The following is a 24,224-nucleotide window of genomic DNA, read 5'->3' on the forward strand; positions in this document are numbered from 1 at the left end:
AAAATTGGAACATGTATCCAAAATCAGTACTATGAAGACTAAATACTGTTCTTTGGGTTGTTATTATGGCTTGTATGGCTCCATTTTTGAGACTGTAATGGAGGTTTAATTGTTTGATAATTCTATGTTTAAGAATATTAAGAACATCAAACAAATTATTTACTGTGGAATTTCTCAGAAATTTTCCTGCCTAAGTTATGAAGATAGCAGCACAAAGGGCTAGTGATGATGAGTCACATCAATCCCAACAGGATGTGGAGGTAGAATCCTTCCTGGGCTCATGCCCATAAAATGAATGCTGCCATAAGAGGATGTACTGAAGGCATCACAAAATTCCAGTAAATGCTTGCAATTCTTTGGTGTATGTCTGCCAGAGACACTTTGTTTATATATATCTACTAGGCTTTTCTACAAGAGACTCTTATTTACGTTTTTGACAAGTGGCTATGGAATATACATATTTCCATGTTTGATTTCCTATCTTGGTTAACTGAGTAAAACAACTTGATAATAAGATATGACTCTATTCTTGGCCCACTCAACATTATTTTCAGAAAACTTATTCTGAGGGAAAAGAATGTTTTCATTTGTAAGTGTTTATGAATAATAACCAAGCCTTTGTTAACATGTAATTCTAATCTCTAGATAAAACTGTTTTGTGTATGTGTGTGCGTATGAGAGGCTGAGAAGCAGGGCGATTAAAGAAGAAAAAGTAGACTTTCTACAAGGTAAAAGGGAATAAATAGTATTTATTTTTTGGTTTGTTATTTACCTGAGAACCCTAATAAGATAGGGAAATAGCCTCAGTTTAACAAAATAATGAACATATTCATCAGCTACTTCAGAAAAAATCCTGGTAAGACTAGCTAGAATTTACTTAGGACAAGCTAACAGATTGCTATGAATGGAATTTTATTTACTTCTTTTTTTTTAACTCTTTTTTTAAAGATTTATTTATTATTTATACAACATTCTGCCTGTACACCAGATCTTACTATATATCGTATGAGCCACCACGTGGTTTCTGGGAATTGAACTCAGGTCCTTTGGAAGAATAGCGAGTGTTCTTAACCTCTGAGCCATCTCTCCAGCCCTCTATTTACTTCTATGAACAGAGTTGCATATAATTGTATAAGCTTTTATAGGATTTTGAAAGAAATAATAAAAATTTCTAATTAAAAAAAGGTTTGTGTGGAAAAATCTTTTTTTAGATATTCGGCTATCTAAAAAACGTATCTAATAAAGTATCTATGTAATAAAGTAAGGGTTTATTAGGACTTTAAGCTGAGAGGCTGGAACAGGGGCTCAGCATTTTAGAGAACTAGTTGATCTTGCAGAGGACCAGGTTTCAGATGCCAGAGCAAGCCCATGGCGGCTCACAATCATCTGAATCTCTAGTTCTCAGAGTTCTAATGCCCTCTTTTGACTTTCATGGGTATCAGGCACCCACATGGTAGACATACATAAATGTGGACAAAACACTCAAAAATAAATGAGTTAAACAAATTAAAAGTAAAAAACGACTTTAAAGATGGATGTCAAATAAATCCAAGATACCATGTTATTTTGTTTACTTATTTTGCCATTAAAATTTCATAGAAAGTACTTTTATAACGCTCTTGGTATGTCTTAGCGTTGTCCCTGGTAATGTCACTGAAGTATATAAATTGAACAGTATTTTCCCACCCTCTGTAGACTTTGCCAGAGGCTCATTTTGGTGATCATGAAGGAGTAAGACGGCTGACTAACAAGCATACAATCCCAGCGCTGTGTGGTGCAAAGCAGGGGATGCACAGCACTTGGTTGCCTTGAACAGTAACTGCTGAGGCTGAGTGATACAAGAGGGAGGGTGTTGTTCATGAAACATAACCACACTGTCTGCATTAGTCCCATGGATTTGTGACTAAATATCAATAGACACCAGATTTAAGGATTTCAGAATATTATTATCAATTTAAAAATATTCCTGAGAAACAGCATTTATATTCACCAGAAAGAAGCAATATGACAGTAAATCTGCACCTGTGGACTGAAATTTGCATGCTAAACTAAGCTTCTATTCCTGTAAGCATCTAGTAATACTCAGTATATTTTCGATTGTTTAATTTCTTGTGTTTAAAAAAAAATGAAACCTGCACCATTGTGCATGCAAGATCATATAATGTAAGAAGTTAGAACAGTTTAATTGAAAACAAAAGTACAATACCTTTTAGGCCAATTTAACTCATTATGCTCCAAAGAGGTAATAGCAGCACAAATATCAGAATTTTCTTGCCAATCCAATGGTTTGACAGTATATTTTGAAGATGCTTTTTCATGTCTGCATTAATCATTTAATCAAAATGTTGAAACAACCTACCTGTCCCCTGACAGATGAATGGATATACAAAATATGCTACATATGTTACCATCGAGTATTACTCAGTTTTCTTTTTATAGCTTCTTTTTATTTCTTAAAATTTTTTAACTATTTTTTAAATTTATTTTTTATTTATTATAATTTATTCATTTTGTATCCCAGCTGTAGCTCCCTCCCTCATCCCCTACAAAGCCCATCCTCCCTCCATCTTCTCCTCCCATGCCCCTCCTCCAGTCTATTGATAGGGGAGGTCTTCCTCCCAGTCCCTCTGACTCTAGGTTATCAGGTCTCATCAGGACTGGCTGCATTGTCTTCCTCTGTCACCTGGTAAGGCTGCTCCCCCCTCAGGTGGAGGTAATCAAAGAGCAGGCCAATCAGTTCATGTCAGAGACAGGTCCTGTTCCCATTACTATGGAACCCACTTGGACACTGAGCTGCCATGGTATATCTGTACAGGGGTTCTAGGTTATCACCATGTATGGTCTTTGGTTGGAGTACCAGTGATCAGATGTCTTAATAAGTTTACAAAGCAGTATCAACACAAGAGACCCCTGTGTCCAGATTTTTTGGTTCTGTTGCTCTCCTTGTGGAGCTCCTATTCCCTCTAGGTCTTTCTATCTCCCCCTTGAAGATTTATTTTTATTAAAATTTTTTCATACATTTTGATTCCATTCTTTCCCCTCCCTCATCTCCTCTCAGATCCTCTCAACTTCCCTACTCAGTAAACTTCATGCTCTCTCTCAAACAACTAAAGCTAATAAGAAATAAAAATCAAAACAAAGAAGCTAAAGAAAAACTAATGAGAAAAAAATACTAAAACAAGACAAAAGGTACAAAAATTTAAAAAAAAAGTCTATTTTGTGTTGTGCAAGTTTTACTGGGCATGCAGCCTGCTGTGATTTTTTTTTTTTCCAGAAGGTATCAACTGCAAACAGCTTCACTTTTTGTCCATTTCCCCTTTTCAGTGCTTATATTTTGTCTGGTCTTAACCTGTGTGGGTCTTGTGGATATGGTCAGCATAAGCCCGTATTTGTATAATTTCTGCTGTGTTTAGAAGATGCTGTGTTCTTGGATTCATCTATTCTATCTTATCAGCTTCCTGAGGGCTTCTTCTGTATAGACTCCTGGGCCTCAGGAGAAGGGTTTGATAGTAACCCTTTCAGGGCTTAGTGCTCCGGAGCCTCCCAGTCCACATTTTCTCAGTGTGAGTCTGTGATAGTTGCTATCTGCTATAAGAAGCACCTTCTCTGATTCGGGCTGAGGGCTGCTCTGATCTACTGATAGTGCAATGTGCCATTAGCAGTCATTTGTTGCTATGTTCATTCAGTGGAATAACAGTAGTAGGTTTTTCCACAAGGACCCATAACCAATCTAGTCTCAGGATCTTAGCTATTTTAGCAGCGTTGGGCATGAGTTCCATCTCATGGCGTGGGCCTTACATAAGATATTTACAAGTGGTTGGTAACTCCCATGACATTTGTGTCCCTCTTGCACCAGTGCGTCTTGCATGCAGATAGGTTACTGCTGTTCGTAACTGAGTTTATAGCTGGGAAATATTGATTAATTTTCACCTCTGGCAGAAATGCAAAGTACCTTCTAAAACCACAAACACTTGCAAGAAAGGGAGAAGCCTTTAGTTAGTCCACAGCTCAATTTCTCCATGTTGACAGCATAAGGAAGTGTACCCTCAGAGATGGATTTACAATCCAGTGAGGAAGAAAAAGGAGAGGGATGAAGGAAGAATGAGCATTAGAAGGGAATGCAGAAGAGGCCTTCGTAGAAGAACTAGGGGTTCCTGGATCTATACCAAGAAGACAAGTTCCTAGAAAATGAAGGTGGTGTGGGAGGAGGGGCTCCTGCTGGCAGGCTGCAGCAGGAGTAAGAGTTGTCTGGAGGGACTGGAATGGAGGACAGGAAGAAACATAAAGATTCCCTACCAGAGTCCCAGGCCTAGTGTGGCAGTTTTGGGTCTCAGGTAGAGTGTGGCTCTGCCAGTCCTCCCAGTCACAAAAGAATCAGAGATAGGACAGAAGAAAAGCCTGAAAAGGAATAATGGGGAAGAACGTGTGTGTATTGGTTTTTGGGGGGGAGGCTGTACCAAGATGCTGGTCCCAATGGTATGGAAGGAGTGATCTGATATCTTAATAAGAGTTTACAAAGCAGTATCAACAGGCTGGAGAAAGTGAAGAGAGGGCTGCTCCACACTATTAAAGCAGGGAAGCTGTTCTATGGCATGAAAGGCAGACTTGCTAACCAGGACACATGCCCACTGCGGTCAGGTCTGAGAGCAGCGCCCAGCAGCATCTTAGACCTCCTGCCTTACTCCCTCCTAGCACATGCACACTGCTGAGCTCCTGCTACAGCCTACACTGTGACTGAACCATGTTATCTCCACCCTGCTCCACTGGTTTGCTACTCCTTTCCCCTCAGGTTACAGGTCAAATGAAGACCCTTCAATCTGAATCCTCTGTGGGGTTTCCAATACATCCTGAATTCCTTCAAATCTATGTTTATTATACATTTGCATACCGTTATACATAGTATGTGGATGTTTTAGAAACAAAAGCACATTACTTCTATTTAAAAGCTTTATAAATGTAGTTACAATTTAGAACAAAAATTCTTTCATCTGACTACCACACATGTATCACAAACTTGTTTTAGGAACACAGTATCCATAGGGAATGTTAATAATCTTAAAACTTGACACCAAGTTCACAAGTGCACCAAAAGACGTAAACTGCTGCTCTACCACATAATTCAACACATTTCCTTCCTTAAAGCTTCCTGTTTCCATCAAACAAAGCAATCAGAACAAAAATAACAAGATATAGTGAGTAATTATTTCTGCTTTTGACACTCCTGTATCCTTAAGATCCTCTGTCATTCCTGGCACATAATTTATATCCACCAGTTAGATTTTGCTGTTTAGCAAAATGAAGGAGAGAGTTCTCTGAGTTGCTGTTAATTTGTTCTTGGTAATGAGTATCTATATAAATAGCAAGGCAATTCTAATATAATTTAGGAATAACTTCTTCATTATGTAAGAAATAATGTTCCTTGAATTGCAAAATCTTTCATTAAGAGCCAAAGAACAATCTCAGATGACAAACATGAACAGCAAGCGTTGAGTGCACATTGATGTCTTAAATATGTTATCTAAACACACATACTATACCCAATGGATCCTGTAAAATGGACAAATACATCAGGCAAACTACAGAAATAATACGCAAATTAATCCCATTTTTATCTTTTTTAAATGATAGAATATCACTCTAAACCAGCTGACCTTCAGCTAAATATATATAAAGGTTGGCCTTGAATTTATATAACCCATTATCCCCAGCCATAAGAGTGCTAGGATTATGAAGGAGAGCAAGTATATCCATCTGTAATACTTACTTGTGATAGAAACCTTAAAAAAAAATCCTCCTGTAGTCTTGCCAGACCCCTGAGACAAAGCCTATGCCTCCTTTGCATCCTCACTGTTTATAGAATTCTAAAATGTTTTGGTCTCAGGATCATTTTACACTTTTAAACGTTTCAAGCATTTCAAGAGGGCTAGATCCACATTCTTGTTTATGTGGACTACAGATGACATCTTGAAAATTAACACTAAAATATGCATTAATTATATTAAGATTACAGACATCATTTTGACAGAATGAATAAAATAATTTTTAATATTTTTAACATTTGAAATTATAATATAATTATATTTCTCCCTCCCCTCCCCCTTCCAAAACCTTCCATACATCCTTTCCCAACCTCCTTCAAATTCATGAGCTCTTTTTTCACTAACTGCAACAATATACTCTTTATGAAATATTACTCTATTTTCCAAACAAACAAACAAACAAGGGAAAACAAGCTTGTGACATCATTTTGTAAACTTGCAAACCTGTTCAGTGGTGGCTTCACTGAAAGCAGTTCAGTTTTTATTTGCTTCTGCATTTTACCAACTATAACACACTGTATTAAAGAGGATACAAATAAAACCCAGCTTCACAGAGGCATAGATTTAAAAGAATAGAAGACCACATGCAGTCCCAAGGAAGGGCCTTGAGATTCTGAGTTTCTCTTTCCACTTACTACAAGGAGCTAACAATGACACCATCTGCTATATTAACCACAACTTATAAGAAAAAGAAATAAATCCTCATAATATATATGTGTGTATCTATGCATACACACACACAGATTGTATGTACCAAGTCACACTTTCATTTATAATTCAACTGATAATACTATTTATAAATATCCATGGTTTTGTTAAAAAAATTTATTTTACCTAAATTAGAATATAAATTCATGTTTGAAATAAAGAGTAAAAATAAAGCATATAATGACAAAGTTTGATAACTGTACACAGATAACTAGAAAGAGGGGTTTTACCAGAGAGGGGAAAACAAACATAACCAGAAGGAGCGGCTAATTTGAATGTGATCTGGTGCCCTTTAAGCAATAACTTAGATTGAAGTGGTTTACTGAACACAAGATACCTTCCAATATTTTTAGTATCCTACATGCTATTTCTAATTAAACTGTGAAAAACACAAAGAAAACTGCATATACTTCCCGAATTTCTGCCTTTAACATTAACAGGAATTAACCAAATACCAGAGATCTCAGACACTGGTCCTTCCAATAGCTTCCCATGAGGCTGCTCTCACCTCTCCTCCTCCTGTTGCTGCTGCTCCTGTGGAGCCATTTTAGGCTCTGTCCCAAGATTCTTCTGCATTTGATGTCTCCTCTTCCTACTTGGTGCAATGTCAGTGACATCAGGACTTGAAAATAAGGAATCATCTTTACAACACGTGGCTGAAATAAAATGAAAATTCAAAGCAATAACATTATGCACGTAATTTATTTTAATATTAAGTTGCTTGCTCAACAATGACATTAGTAGCACAATGATGACATAGCAGGATGATTCTCACGTGTGGTGATGTGAAGCATGTCAGCAGTGTGCAGCACTCTACTACCAGAGTGAGAATTATGAAGAGTCAGCATAGGATACTCCAGTTAAAACAGTCGTTGTCTACCTGGGGCATGTACATTCTCAAACAGCATAAGAAATGAACAGTGATCATGTGAGTGTGGAAATATGCCAGTTATAGAAAATCGCAACCTTAAAAATCAAATGATTTTAAAATAAAAACAAGAAAATATAAATTGGTGAAAGAGGAATCTAATGTGGCTAAAACATGAAGGCCTCAGTCTGGCATAACGGTCTTCTAAAGAGGCTTCCTCCAGCAGCTGATGGAAACAGATGCAGACCCACAGCCAAACAAGAAGCAGAGCTCGGGGGTTTTGTACAAGAGTTGTAGGAGGCAGAGGGATCAAGGACACCACTAGAAGACCTACAGAGAATTTGAGGGTAATTTGGGGAAGGCATAAAGGAGGGACTGGGAGGAGAAGAGGGAGAGAACTGTGATCAACCTGTAAAGTGATTAAATAAATGGAAGAAATAAACTATAAGGATGCATGAAGCAAGTTAATTTAGAACAGTGATAATTTGAGTGTGAAAATTTGTGAGTGTTTGTGTGTCTGTCTATTCCATGCTGGTAGAGAGACCTGCATGTTGATTTGTATGTGACTCTGTAGTTCATGTTTTACTTGGTATCTCTGAGATAGCTCAGACACTGTGAGCTACATTCTTGGAATTCTTAATTATTTTTGTCCCTAAACAATTGCTATTGTTGAAAAATCATGTGTTAATTGTTTTTATTTGGATTTAATATGCATTTTCCTTTCATTCATAAAATAGCTTTGTGATTAGCTATTACCACACTCACTGAACTCATTAAGAAACCAAAGCTTCAGAGAAGTTAAGTGATGTGCAGAAATAAAACAAAAAGCCCTTACTTGGATATTCTATTACTTTGATATATTTTTTTTAAAAAAAGCATTAAACCAGAAAATGGTAAATGATTGCTTGATCCTAGCTGAATGTCCATGCAAACATTTTATTTTCCAAAATTATTACAGGTTTTAAGAATCAGATTCTAGCAGATTCTTTGTAGATAATTTTAGTCATTCATAACGTGCTGACAAGAGAGTGAATAAACAGAAAACATGTTTTCCCTCTTAAAATGTTCATGCTGAACAATTTCCTATCTTTTAAGCTGAGATGACTAATGAAGTGACAAACACAATGAATACAAACAGACATAGCATAAATATTGGAAGTAGAAGATGTTTCAACTATAGATAAATATGAAGAATACAGAAAAATTATATTCAACATCATGGAGGGAAAAATTAAGTTTTAATTGAAATGTGGGGCGCATATTTTTGAGTTCTGGAATGACAGACATTTGCCACTATGCCTGGCTCTACGTACACATTTTTAAAGTTAGAAATTTCTAAAATTCACTTTAAAAGTGTAAAGGATGACTTAAAAATTAGCAGCTCAAAGGATACTTTATTCATGAAATGATGACAGATTTGTTAGTGTCCACGGTTCTCTTTAACATAGAATGTTGACTTCAGTCACTTGCAAGCTAAAGCAGATCCCATCCCATGGTAGCTGGGAGCCAGTTGGTGCTTACAAGAGTCCAGGGACAGTAGGAGAGAGGGAGTGACAGGAGAGGGATCTGTCAGTACCAACATAGACAGAAGTAATATAAGGTACCTCAAAAAGGAGAATGGACTTGGAATGCTTTCACCAAAAAAAAAAAAATGACATTTTAGAACATAGCTTTGTATAATAAAATATAATATGACCAATCATGTAGAGAAGCTATAACCCAGCTGTTCCACACCTGGTCAGCAATGCACAAATAAGAAGCATGATAAAATGAAGAAATTCCATATTCCTCAGGGCACTTCAATAGGTTCTTACATTGAAGCCAGAAGTGATGATTTACTAGTTTGGACGATTGTGAGAGATTCTGCTGGGTTAGTAAGGCAGAGATCGTAGGACGTCCTCCAATATCCATGGCTTCACTGGCACTGAATAGTTAGCTGGGGTTTTAATACCAGATATAAATTTTCCCTCTTGTTGAATAGGTTTGAAGTTTAATTAGAATGCTTATAAATAGAACATTATATAGACTTAGCATCATATATTTAGGAATATAAGTATATAATATTTTATAATAATATTCATATATGTACATATGCATATAATAAGAATTAAATTAAAGAACTGCAGATTTGAAAGAGTACATAGATAGGGTTTGGAAGAAGGAAAGAGAAGGAAGAAATATTGTAATTATAGTATAATCTCAGAAATAAAAATTTTAAATATCACTTCAAAAGGAGACATGTACACTAGGCTGATAAAAATTGTATATGGACTCCTATATATGACATTAATGGTGTCAGAAATATGCAAACACAGTGAAAAGGTTGAGATATTCCTAGCCATTTTATACACAAGTTATCCAAATCCCAAAGGTCAATTTACACTTGGCGATGACTTCTTTGCTGGCACTTGAAGTGACTGTCCAGCTGTGAACTCTAGACAGAATAATTGCTTGACGACAATAAGTGGAGAGTCAGCACTCCAGTGTCAAGAATCTTTATATTTTTCAAGGTATTTTACATGGGAGATCCCTTGTACTCCTTGAGGGACAGGAAACTTGAAATTTCTTCAAGCTTATAGGATTAGTTCATGTTAATTCTGTGCTAACTAATTATTGAACATTTAGTTAACAAAACATGTGGGCAAGTTTAATCTAAGAATGTACTATTATCTCGAGGCAAAGCTGTGTTTGTAATCGTCTCATATTTCTGAGATCTTGGTGCGCATCACCCGCCACAAAGACCAGTATTTCTGGACAGTTCACTACAACCTTATGATCCATACCTGTTGATGATTACAATGGAAGCTTCCAGAAAAGCAGCGTGAGGAGAAAGGGCAGCTGCATAACCTAACTACATTTAAATGGATCCATCTATATACACAGAGGTATTCCATTTGTAAACATAAGCGGAGAGATCGTGTGCTCTGCTTCTCTGGAGCTTTTCAGGCACATGTAACAGTAACTGTATTGTGATGTATTCCCTTCAGGTATTGTTTAAAATAAGATTTTTTTTACATCTACCAACCTTTTAATAAATGGCAAGATACTGTATTACATTCTTCTTAGTTCATCATGTAATTCCAGAAGACAAAGACACATTGCTCCTAAATTTTATATTACTTAGTTCCAGAATCTTCAAATTAATGCATCCTGATGCTCTCTTGTTGTCTGGTCCTCTCAGTTCTTCACATTTTGATGCTGGATACTACATTTCTAAGCTGCTCCAAGTAATATGTGGAACTGAATCATATGGATAAGAAGTTAAAAAAATAGAGACTTCCAAAACGCTTGTCGCATCCTGAATCTTAAATACGATTAAGTATTGATATAAAGTGGTGAATTACATATTTAGGGATTCAGCCAACTGAAGATCAAATGTATTTTCAATAATTGTCTTGGTACTAAGCATGTACACGATTATTCCTTTTCAATCCTTCTCGAAAAGATACAGCATAATAACTCCTAAGTAGTGCCTAAGTATTATCAGGCATAATAAATACATACAGAGTGAATGTGTAGCTTATCAGCATAGATAGCCACTTTGTGAAAGTATTTAAATACCTAAGACTGTTAGTAGCTCCCACAAACATTTGAATCACCCTGCATAAAACTAAGGTGCAAGTAGATCAAAGACCTCAACATAAAACCAGATACTCTAAATCGGTTAGAAGAAAAAGTGGGGAAGAGCCTAGAACTCATTGGCACAGGAGACAACTTCCTGAACAGAACACCAACAGCACAGACTCTAATAGCAACAATCAATAATTGGGATCTCATGAAACTGAAAGCTTCTGTTAAGCAATAGACACTGTTGTCAGAACAAAGGGACTGCCTACAGACTGGGAAAGGATCTTCACCACCCCTATATCTGACAGAGGGCTGATATGCAGAATATATAAAGAACTAAAGAAGTTAAAAAGGAATAAATCAAGCAATCTAATTAAAAAATGGGGTACAGAGCCAAACAGAGAATTCTCTGTAGAGGAATATAGAATGGCTGAGAAACACTTAAAGAGATGCTCAACACCCTTAGCCATCAGAGAAATGCAAGTCAAAATGACCCTGAGATTTCAACTTACACCCATCAAGATGGCTAAAATCAAAAACTCAAATGACAACACATGCTGGAGAGGTTGTGGAGAAAGGGGAACCCTCCTCCACTGCTGGTGGGAATGTAAACTTGTACAACCACTTTGGAAATCAATCTAGCACTTTCTCAGACAATTAGGAATAGTACTTCTTTAAGATCCAGCTATACCACTCCAAGGTATATATCCAAAAATTGCTCAAGTACACAACAGGACATTTTCTCAACCATGTTTGTAGCAGCTTTATCTGTAATAGCCAGAATCTGGAAATGACTATGTATTTTTGATTGTTTGCTTTTGTTTTCTTGATTCCTAGTCTCTCTCCTTAAATTATCTCATTTAGAAATTCTTTTCGTTTTGTGAGACAGGGTTTCCCCTTGGCTGTCCTGGACTCACTATGTAGATCAGGCTGGCCTCAAACTCACAGCGTTCCACCTGCATCTGCCTCCCTGAGTACTTGGATTAAAAGCATGTGTCACCACACCTAGCAAAAATTTTTAATATATATCTTGATCATATTCTTTCTTTCCCCAAATTACTCTCCTCCCAGATCTTTCCTTCTCCCTACCTTCATGTTCTTTCTGTTTCTTAAGAACAGTAAGAAAAAAACTAAAATCAAACTAAAGCAACACCCCTCTCCCCCAAAAACGAAAAATCAACCAAAACATAGAGTCTGAATTACACTTCCTGAGCAGGAAGTCTGCCCTGGAGTGTGGTTTACATAAGCAGTGATATTCCACTGAAGAAAATCTTCCTCTCCCAGCAGCAGTCAACTGCAAACAGATACTTTGTGCTCACATGCCTTTCTCCCTGCTGAGATTTTGTTTGGCCTGTGCAGGTCATACACACAGTGTTACAGTCTCTATCAATTCTTATGTGCTCCATCCCTTTTGTGTCTGGAAAATGCTGTTTTCTTAGTTGTCCATAATCTCTGCATGTTACAATATTTCAAAAGTGGAACAACTAAAGTCTTCATTTTAATTCCTGCACCTACTTCAAAGAAAATATTAAGTACAATATGTTATAATTACATATTATATTTATTGTTGGCTTTATTTCAGGTGTGTAAATGTTTTGCCTACATATTTGGATATGTGCCATGTTGACGCCTGGTGCCTGCAGAAGTCAGAAGATGGTATCAGATATGGAGTGGTACTAGGAACAGAAACTGGGGCAACATCCAAACAAACAAGTACTTTTAACTGCTAAGTCATTTCTGCATCCTTGATATTAATTAACACTCAGAGAAACTCAAATAGAGTTAGGAAAGGAAAGCCTTTATTCAAGAACAATGAGAAAGCTCATGGCCAGAATGGAATCATGTGTCTGGTCTCAACAAAGAGACGGTAAGGACATATTGCTGAAGACGACACCTACACAACTCACCGAACATGGGGAAATTGAGCTGGTGCTTACCTCGAACCTTTGTTCATCACTAATGGTGGTTATGGTGCTGGAAGTTACACTGTAAGCCACAAGAAAGGTAAGCACCACTGATTTACAAGGATGATATACCCGCATGATATGCTGGCGCCATAGTGATCATATTCTTGTCATAGCACATGGCACTAACCAGCAATGTTTAATCAGATTTAAGGCCCACTCCATGAGATGGAGCCCAACCCACACATTGCTCAGGTGGTGAGGAACACAAGCCAGGGGCCTAGGAGAAGACCAAATTCTATTGTTCTGCTAAAGGAACACAACTATAAAATGACTCCTAATGGTATTCTCAGGTATTCTCATAGGTCAGTGCTTTGCTCAACCATCACCAGTTGAAGCTTCCTCCTGCAGTACATGGGAACAACTGCGGACAATGTGTAGAGAGTGAAAGACTTTGGAACACTCAATTATAGATGGGAGGAATCCATCCAATCTCTCCCTTCAGGTCTCAGAGAACTCTTAGAAGAGGAGGCAAAAAGAACAAGAGGTTATGGAGGACATCAAGGAAACAAGGTCTTTTATACACAGCTTGACAAATAAACTCAAAGTGACTAGCAGTCTACACAGTATACAGGGCCTGGCAGGTCTGGGGCAGATAGGGTCACAGTGCTGAGAGAAGTGGACCCAAACCCCCATCACTAACCTTGAATCTATCTCCAATGGATAACCATTTGCAAATCAAAATCCTTTCCAAAGGAGTTTCACTAGAGATACAAACCACTCCTGAGGGCAAGTCCCATACCCAATAGTATATGGCCAACACAAAATGAACACAATGACAACATTGTAGGTTCTTTGTGTCATAACTGTTTTTTAATAATTTTATTTTTTATATTAATCACAGGTTATTTACTTTATATCCCAGCTGTAGCCCCCTCCCCTCATTCCCTCCTAATTCCACCCTCCCTCCCTCATCTCCTCCCTGCCCCTTTCCAAGTCCACTGATAGGGGAGTTCCATCTAACTCTAGCTTATCAGATATCTTCAGGACTGGCTGCCATGTCCTCCTACATGGCCTAGCAAGGTTGTTCCTCCCTCGGGGGTGGGGGGAAGGTCAAGGAGCCAGCCATTGATAACTTTTTTTTTTTCAGGAAATTTTTTTAACATTACAAGTCCTCTGCATATACATTACAGCTTCCCATTTTGTTTTTTCATTCTTGTGTGTACAGATATGTGTCTCTGCATCTTTTTCTTTTGTTCTGCTTTGTTTTTTTCTCTATGTTTGTTTGTTTTGTCCTGGTCCTATTTGTCTGGTTTTGTTTTACTATATTTTATTATTTTTCTTTAGATGCCTGTTTGTATTCTAAGGAGAAAAGGATAGACAATGGATTCAGATGGAAAGAAAGGTAGGAAGGAAAGTACTTGGGGATCTGGGGGAGGGGAACCTTAATCAAAATATATTGTATAAAAAAATCTATTTTCAATAAAAGAAAAATAGAGAGAAAAAACAAAATAGGTAAACCACCTGGAAAAAAATGAGAATAAAGGAGACTCATATATAATAAATTTACCACCTCAAATGCAGACTGGACATTAAGAATTTCTACTGACTGAAAGTACAGTTTCTACAACTGTACTTCTAGAATTCCCAGTTTTAAAAACTATCATCAATATAGATCTATTTTCATTTTTCTGCATGTGGACATCCAGTTGGACCAGCACCATTTGTTGAAGATGCTGTCTTTATTCCATTGAATGGTTTTGGCTTCTTTGTCAAAAATTGAGTACTCATAGGTGGGTGGGTTTATTTCTGGGTCTTCTATGCGGTTCCACTTATCCTTCTTTCTGTTTTTATGCCAATACCATGCAGTTTTTATTAATATTGTTCTGTAGTACAGCTTGAGATCGGGGATGAAGCTACCTCCAGATGATCTGTTGTTGTACAGGATTGTTTTGGAGATTCTGGGTTTTTTGTTTCTCCATATGAAGCTGAGAATCTTTTTTTCAAGGTCTGTAAAGAATTGAGTTAGTATTTTGATGGGAATTGCATTGAATGTGTAAATTGCTTTTGGCAGGATGGCCATTTTCACAATGTTAATCCTACCAATCCATGAGCACGGGAGATCTTTCCATCTTCTGAGATCTTCTTCAATTTCTTTCTTCAGAGACTTGAAGTTTTTCTCAAACAGGACTTTCACTTGCTTGGTTAGTGTCACCCCAAGGTACTTTATGTGGTTAGTGGCTATTGTGAAGGGTATTGTTTCCCTAATTTCTTTCTCGGCCATTTTGTCTTTGGTATATAGGAAGTGGATCAAAGACCTCAACATAAAACCAGATAATCTAAATCTGTTAGAAGAAAAAGTGGGGAACAGCCTAGAACTCATTGGCACAGGAGACAACTTCCTGAACAGAACACCAACAGCACAGGCTCTAAGAGCAACAATCAATAAATGGGACCTCATGAAACTGAAAAGCTTCTGTAAAGCAAAGGACACTGTCATCAAAACAAAACGACTGCCTACAGAATGGGAAAGAATCTTCACTAACCCTTTATCTGACAGAGGACTAATATCGAGTATATACAAAGAACTAAAGAAGCTGAAAAGCAGCAAACCAAGTAATCCAATTAAAAAATGGGGAACAGAGCTAAACAGAGAATTCTCGACAGAGGAATATCGAATGGCAGAGAAACACTTAAAGAAATGCTCATCCTCATTAGCCATCAGGGAAATGCAAATCAAAACGACCCTGAGATATCACCTTACACCCATCAGAATGGCCAAAATGAAAAACTCAAGGGACAACACATGCTGGAGAGGTTGTGGAGAAAGGGGAACCCTCCTCCACTGCTGGTGGGAATGTAAACTGGTGCAACCACTCTGGAAATCTATCTGGCGCTTTCTAAGACAATTAGGAATAGTGCTTCCTCAAGACCCAGCTATACCACTGCTAGGTATATACCCAAAGTTTGCTCAAGTACACAAAAGAGATATTTGCTCACCCATGTTTATAGCAGCTTTATTTGTAATAGCCAGAACCTGGAAACAACCCAGATGTCCATCAACGGAGGAATGGGTACAGAAATTGTGGTATTTTTACACAATGGAATACTACTCAGCAATTAAAAAGGAGGAAATCATGAAATTTGCAGGAAAATGGTGGGACCTAGAAAAGATCATCCTGAGTGAAATATCCCAGAAGGAGAAAGACAAACACGGTATATACTCACTTATATAGACCTATAAGATATGATAAACATAATGAAATCTATACACCTAAAAAAGATAATCAAGAGAGCGGACATGGGGTAAGATTATCAATCCTCGTTTTGAAAGACAGATGGGATGTGCATTAAACATTGACAGGAGTCTACTGAGCGCATTTGAAAAACTCTAACTAGCAGTGTTTTCAAAGCAAAGACTCATGACCAAACCTTTGGCAGAGTACAGGGAATCATAAGAAAGAAGGGGAGTTAGTCTGATGAGGAAAGGATAGGAGCTCCACAAGGACCAAACATATCTGGGCACAGGGTCTTTTCTGAGACTGACATGCAACCAAGGACCATGTATGAATGTAACCTAGATCCTCTGCTCAGATGTAGCCTGTGGTAGCTCAGTAACCAATTGGTTTCCCATAGTGAGGGGAACAAGGACTATTTCTAACAGGAACTCGATGACTGGCTCTTTGGCCTCCCCACGCCCCAAGGGAGGAGCAGTCCTGTTAGGCTACAGAGGAGAGCTTTGCAGCCAGTCCTGAAGATACCTGATAAAACAGGATCATATGAATGGGGAGGAGGTCCCCCCTATCAGTGGACTTGGCAAGGGGCACGGTGGAGATGAGGGAGGGAGGGAGGGACTGGGAGGGAATGAGGGATCGGGACATGGCTGGGATACAGAGTTAATAAAATATAACTGATAAGAAAACAATAAAATTAAAAAATAATAAGTTAAAAAAAATAAAAAGAAAGAAAGAAAGGGAGGGTAGGTTTGGGAGGGAGGGGACCACAGCCTGGATACAAATTGAATAAATTGTAATAAACAACAACAACAAAAAACTATCATCAATTCTTCGCTATCACAATGTATCTCTAAGTATTTTCAGTAATTTCTAAACAAGAAAATAGAGGAATAAGACCACTGTCAACTAACCCACTAACATGGAAGCCTTGATTTCAGAGGCTGTGGGATGAATCTCAAGTTCCCATCAGGTTCACTGCCCTGGAAGTGAGGGGTCTTTACACAGTTCCTGTTATTGTAAAAGGTGTCTCACAAAAACCTATGCTTCTCATCTGACAGCAGAACTGCAGGATCTTGGCAGCAAAGAGAAGACATGAGGAGAGTGTTGGCTTCCCTGAGTATTCTCAATGTCAAATTAAATGACCCTTGGCTAAACTGCAAGAAACTTGGCCAAATCCATGAGGAAACAAACAAACAAACAAACCCAGAAAACAAAAAACAAAACAAATTTCAGTTTCTAATCAATAGAAGTTTAAATCTTAATATTTTTAGATTTCATTTTTCTCAAACATGACAGGCAAAAAAAAAAAAAATCAATGAAACGATTCCTGATGATACACTGCTATACTCTTAGAATGGTCAGAGAGGCTTCCTATGGTAGCAGATGGGAGCAGATACAGAGATCCACAACTACACATTATATGGAGAGAGTCTAAATTGGAGGTCTTCATCAGGTCCCTCCCCTATGAGATTGGAGGACCACTGGAAGAGGGGGAGGAAGGATTGTAGGAGCCAGAGTGATTGAGAACACAGGGAGAATACAGACAACTGAATCATCTAAGCAGGGCTCATATGGATTTACAGAAACTAAAATGGGAAGCATGGGGCCTATAAGAGCCTATGCCAGGTCTTTTGCTGTTAGATGGATGGTTTTGTAGAATTCCTGACTGTGGGATTGGGTGTATCTTTGACTCTTTTGCCTGCTCCTGGGACTCTTTTTGTCCTATTGGGTTGCCTTGTCTAGCTATGATAAGAGGGCTTTCACTTTGTGTTTTTGTATCTTGTTTTGCCCTGTTTGGCTGCCATCTCTTAGAGGCCTACTTTTTCCTGAAGATGAAGGGAGAGAATGGATCTAGGGGAGTGGAGGGTTGGGGCAAGGCAAGAAGGAATGGAGGTAGGATTGGGATGTATTATGTGAGAAAAGATTCTATTTTTAGGCAACAACATTTACTCCAATTCTCTCACAGGCTCTCTTCCACACAAATGCCCTGAGGCACACTATTTGTTGTTCATGTTATTGGCAAAGTAGCTTTCATATTACACTGCAGAATGAAGAAGGCACTGATCTTTAATTTTTGATTAGGAATATAATATATATGTGTGTTATTTACAAAGACCATGGATAAAAAAACCAAAACCACTTGCTTCCCTAGAATTTACTGTGACCCCAACATGTTTTTGTGACTATATCCTCCAGAAAACATCTTTTATATTATGATGAGGTCTGCAAGTTAAGATCTCCAGTGTTATTAATATTCATATTAGTCCCTTATTTCTTTTTTGAAAGCCAACTGCTATGTCCCCTTCAGCACTAACTATCACCTCTATCAATTCTAATCCACAGAAATCTTCATTTTTCTTTGGGGTTGGTAGTTTCATGCACTCATTTTATACAATATACTGTCTTCTATTGTTGCTATTCTTTCCCATACAACCTTCTCTCTCCAATTAGAGTATGAACATTAGTAATGATTTACATGTTACACACAGAAATACTTCTATCTTACTATTCAATAGTTTTATGTGTGAGAGATCTGAATATGTAAGCTCTTATTTTCAAGGTCAAACTTACTTAGAAACTTAAGATGGGAGTAGAGGACTGACAGAACACAGGTGTGTATATCCAGCTCTGCCATTTATCATGGAGAATCAGGGAATCTCTAAATTTTTCAGTTGAAAGATTCATGATTATCCTGAATTCTGATATCATTAAAAACCAAGCAACTGTAAACAAATTAGATATCAATTTATATATGTACAAATTGTTTTTTAAGTTAAAACATTTCAGACATGCATAGCAAAGCTGTAGTATTAAGAATACTTGTGATCTTACAGAAAAAAATTGATATTCTTATTGAATACATTTTAAGAATAAATTCTTAGGACAACTTCTAGATTTTCTCATAAGTTAAAAAAAGCAAAATGGAAACTGGTGAATTTTGAATAAACAATAACCTCACTGTCACAAAACCTCCATCAACTATGAAGATGGCTATCTGAATCTTCAGACTGTTGGGCCAGTTAATTCATCTATTTATTTTGCAAGAATTTATTAAGTATTTATAATCAATAAGGCATAGTATTTTATTTTCAAAGGGGGAAAAAGATAATCTTTAATCTGAAACCTTAGAAAACATAGTCCTTTTTCCTCAGAGAAAGAAAATACCCTACTACCTGAAGCTGTGCAGCGTTTCTGTTGTATGTCTTAGTGACAAGAACCCACAGATGATCAGGAAAAGAAGCTGAGGTAAAGTGGTTCACACCACACTTCAAAAAGCAGTATCTAACATGATCTACCCAAGGTAGTAAATTTGTAATCCAATAAAACAGACAAACACCATTTTTCCTCATCATTCATCAAATAGCCCCTTTCAAAGCTGTAATCTCTTATCATCCTGTTTTCATGATCTACTGACTAACAGATGGCTGTCTCAGTAAAAAGGTCAACAGTATAACCTATTTAGCAGCAATCATTAAAAAGAAAATGATACTACAATACCAAACAGTGAAAACATCTGTGTGTGTACATATCACCAGGTTTATGCACACTGACAATCAGGCTTTTGCTAGAATACAAACTTCACTACAAGTACTTACTAAATTGGGGAAGCATAAAATGTATTTTTAGAAATCCCCTAAAAACCAGAGGCAGAGTGGGGCACTCACCATCTCCAGAAATACTGATCGCATAAAAAGGAGTAGTACTCTTTGTCAACAACATATAACTCAGTAGTTATGTTTCAAATGTTTTTTTTTTAATTAAACGACTAGTAATGAAGCTCTATTCTTGAATCAATAGGGATACATTACTCTTCAAATCCAGTATGTATGGAAATCTTTTATGTCAGGTACTATCTAGAAGATAGTACTTGGCTTATAGCCAAATAGAACAGAAAAATGCAACTATTTACAAGGAGTCATACAGAGTCTATTACAGCATAAAGTTTGAAAAAAGGAGTCCCTTCTTTTAAACCTTTATTTTCCAGTACTGGACATTCATAATTAATCTATACTGTTTCTTATTTTCTTTTGCCAAATATCTATTAAAATTGGTTTTGTATACTGTTTTCTTTATTTATAGACACTTCTCTTAAAAATATAGTAGTTATTTTAAGATGGTATTTAATCCTACGAGGAAGCTAACAGTCTATCTTACTTCTGAGCAATCTGCTTTAAGAGAAGCTTGAAATTGAGATTTTGTTTCAGTGTAATTGTTTTTATACGGTGCAGTGCTGCTTCAAATTCAGGACTAGTTGCACAGTGAGCAAGCACCCTGCCATTGCATTATACCCCAAGCCCTAGAGGATATTCTAGAGTGAACTCAAATAATAAATTTGAATCCAAACTGACTACTCATCTTCTAGAGTCATTTGGATATTTCTCCATCATCTTTAGTAGATTTCATCACACATAAAATAATTAATTTTGTACTTTAAAGCAGTATAAAGCTGAGCTGGAATTGTACTATGTGCTAACAGTGTTAATAAAATCTACAAAAAAGAGTAATTCCTCAATACATACTCATTGATTAACTGCTATAAATTTTAAATACTAATTGAGTTAAAGTAATTCCTCAAATTAGTTTGTATTTTTGTTATTAAATATTACACTTCTATGTCTGCTGCCACTAATCTAGCTAACATTTAAAAAAACATACCTAGGAGAAACAGGTTATGAATAAACACCATTAAGCCTCCAGTTAATATAATTTTACCGTTAAAATAACAAACCTTGGAAAGTCCTTTTATAGTTAATAAGTTTTCACAAAACTAAACTATAATTCCTCAGCTTCCAACAGTTGCCCATGTTGTGCAAAGCTTGAGCCAACACAGGGCTCATTGTTCCTGTGTCAGGTGTGGGTTCAGTCAATAGAAAACATTTGCTAGTGCTTGTTCATACTCGTTTCTATGATTTTTAGTTCTTTTCTCTTGAGGAAATTTTAATGAAACGTAACTCTTTATAAAACTTGAAGAATGCTTCAGTGAAATGAGAACCAAATAGATAAAATGAAACAGAACAGAAAACATTTTCATTAGGTATAGGAATCCTTTTTTCCCTTCTTAAATACATCAGCAGGATATACTCTGGAATAACTGAACATTGACAGGTTAGAATTAGAAAATGATCACCAGTCTAGGTAACAACTCAAAACCACAGGCTGGTAACAGCAGCAGAGGGTGAGTGGAACCCACTCCCACGGGCTACAAGCTCTCTCTGCTGAGCAATGGCAGCAGGAAGAAGGATATGAACAAGGCTGCTTGATGAAACAGTTACTTCTTTTTGACCATTCATGCTTAATCTCAGAGTTTGAACACATTTTGATACATTAAGGAAAGGGAGTCTTTGCACTCTGATAGACTTCTTATTAAGGTTGATTCCTTGATGATACAAATTTGTTAATGGTTATTTGAAGAGACAAACCCTATTACCAATTTTGGGCATTCCTAAAAAGCATGGAGTGATGCTGAAAAAAAAATTACTATTTTGGTAATGCTAAACATCTCACGAGAAACTTTTAAACAATATGACTAAAGTCATCAGATTTGGCAAAAAGCAACTTAACCAAAACTGAGTAATCTCAGTGCCTTACATGGTACTGTAACCAGTTACAACCATGGCTAGGGAGTCATGGGCCCTGGATGAGAACCAATTGGAGATTTTTTAATTGCCATTTTAGCAACCTTCCTGTTATATATTTATCTTTCTATCCATAGATTTGTGTGTCTCTCAGCTTTGGTTAAAAAAGCTTCTTATTACAGTGCATAAAGTTTAATGTACAAATGCATAGCTGTTCAAAGTGCCAAGAATAAGCAACTCTGGGTACTCAGCCATAAACTGGGCAAGTGTATCAACCTCAGCCTCAAAGGCTCCCAAAGGTCAGGGAGCATTGTGGAAGAAGAAACACAAAGAATCTAAGAGTCAGAAAATGGTGAAGAGTGCTGTGAAATACTATCCTCTAGACCTGACTTGGCTGTTAAACCATGAAGCCATAGGACTTGCAAAGATTAAGGCAGTTACACATTCTGCCATGGTGAGGGAAGGGCTCCCAGGGTGTCTTGGCGACAAGCTATGGACCTTTTTTTTTTTTTTTTTTTTTTTGAAGGTGGACACTAGTAGGTTCCTTATTTCCCCTTGGATGATCCCATATTGCTATGCTCATGGTCAGCACTAACTGGACACAAGCTTTCATAAAGAAACAAACAACAAAATTGAAAGGATGGCATGTGGAGGTGGTTCTGGGGATAGTTGTAAAGTGAGCTGTAATGGCTGGATATGATCAAGAGACACTGTATCCACATATGAAGCTTACAAATAATGAAAAGGGAGATTGCTAGAAAAGGAGAGGTGGAGATAATCACCAGGAGAGTCATGGGTGGAAGAGGACAAAAAAAAAAAAAATGATTTCAGAGAGATTCACTGAACAATTCCCAGAACAAAGGGGTTCTTAGTCTTTTATAAGCTTTTAGGAAAGGCAGGAAGTTTATGGCATGTTATTTCATTCAACATAGAATACATGACAAGGAACATAAGTCCCAAGTATTGCTTAGTGCCATAAACTAGGAGCTCTAACAATCACATCACAAGACAACTCTGTCTTAGGGGAAAGCTGCAGAGAGGGCTAGCCTGACCTCTCTGTTCTATGGGCCTTTTAAGAGTGAACACTGTTTGTGGTTTTGGTAGCAGATATATTTGGGAGTTGCTAGAGGAAGGAGTCTAGGGTTACTTGATCAAAATTCATTGTATACATATATGATATCCTCAAAGATTTAATAAAATGTATTTAAAGTATAGAAAGACATTAGATCAAGTAGTTACAGTGAATATAATGTACCTGATTATTCTTTCAAAGAAGGGTGATCTTCTATTACTTAAACTTCCAAAGTGCACTAAATGCAATCCCAGACTATCTCATGGTATTTTAGTACTAGATCAAATATCTTACATAAAGGAAAGTTTTTCTTTTCCAAACATCAGTATGATACTCTTTTTAATGTGGTAGCTAACGTTATCTATAACTTTGTTACAAAAAAGAATATAGTCTTTATTTTAAAAAAATGAATAGCTTATATATATTTTTTCATGTGCATTCAAAATTAGACAAAAGTAAAATTATTTTAAGATTTAATTGCTAAGACATATATATCAAATATATCATTTATTATGAATATCTGATTTCATTTTCTATTAGCATTTATATATAAGAAGATTACAAAAACCCACATTTAGCCATCATTGTTAATGTGGTGTGACCTTATTAACATGTTCAGAAAAAGACTTCCTATTATTACTGTTTGATCAACTCTGAATTTGGGATACATCTTCATATTTTTAAAACGTCATTTTGGATATATAATCAGTATTTCACAAGGAACCTAAATATGTTAATAATTCCAAATCACCAATACTCTATAATATTTCACCCAGATAACTGCTATAGACTAGGTAGACTCAAAGCAAGATAATTCTAAAAATGTAAAATTGATCATTCCTTCTTTCCTAATTATCATTATGATAAGGAGGTAATAGTCAGAGCATATTTAACATACTATTTTTTGTGATTCGGCTTACATCAATAGATATACTGGATTCTGTGTGATGTTCTTTCCTCCCTCTTCATGCTAGGCCTTTCCTCATTGTATCTTCTGACAGAAAGGACAGTTGCACTTGGCTCTCACCCACCCTTGACCTGTCCTTAAGGACATCACTTCTGTGGGAAGGCTCTCCTGGGCCAAGAAGTACTGACTTAGTGACTGTCCTCTATGTCTGGCAGCACCGCACTCATCACTGCAGTGTAGAGGAGGGGGTAAAGGTCAGCGACAAGAGACAGAATCTGACTGAGAAAACAGGAAACATATTGAGTTTCTCTACTGAGTAGCAGATATACCAGCATACACAATGTAAAAAAACAAAAAGAACAATTAAAATTCTCTGGAAAATATAAGAATACACAGTGCCATCTATATAACCTGGTGTAGCATATAAGCAGAAGTATGTAGTGAATATACATAGGACATACTTTTACACAGAAATCTTTAAAGAAACATTGTCAAGGATACATAGTCAGCAAGGTTCTATCACTCCTAATAAATTTCTGATTGTCCTCTTTCCTCTAAATATAGTAT

At 36.9% G+C, this 24,224-nt stretch overlaps 1 protein-coding gene across 3 annotated transcripts in view; it reads right to left on the reverse strand.

Moving 5' to 3' along the window:
• The window catches only part of Xrcc4 (X-ray repair cross complementing 4), a 219,191-nt gene that overhangs the window by 60,627 nt on the left and 134,340 nt on the right, over positions 1–24,224 (reverse strand). For all 3 annotated transcript variants that reach the window (XM_055625807.1, XM_055625805.1, XM_055625806.1), the window contains one exon: positions 7,036–7,183. In XM_055625807.1, the coding sequence (XP_055481782.1) occupies positions 7,036–7,183 (148 nt within the window). The remainder of the gene's footprint in view (positions 1–7,035; positions 7,184–24,224) is intronic.

Source organism: Psammomys obesus, unplaced genomic scaffold, assembly GCF_907164565.1.
Source record: "Psammomys obesus unplaced genomic scaffold, mPsaObe1.curated_primary_1811, whole genome shotgun sequence".
In the NCBI taxonomy this organism is placed as follows: Eukaryota; Metazoa; Chordata; class Mammalia; order Rodentia; family Muridae; genus Psammomys; species Psammomys obesus.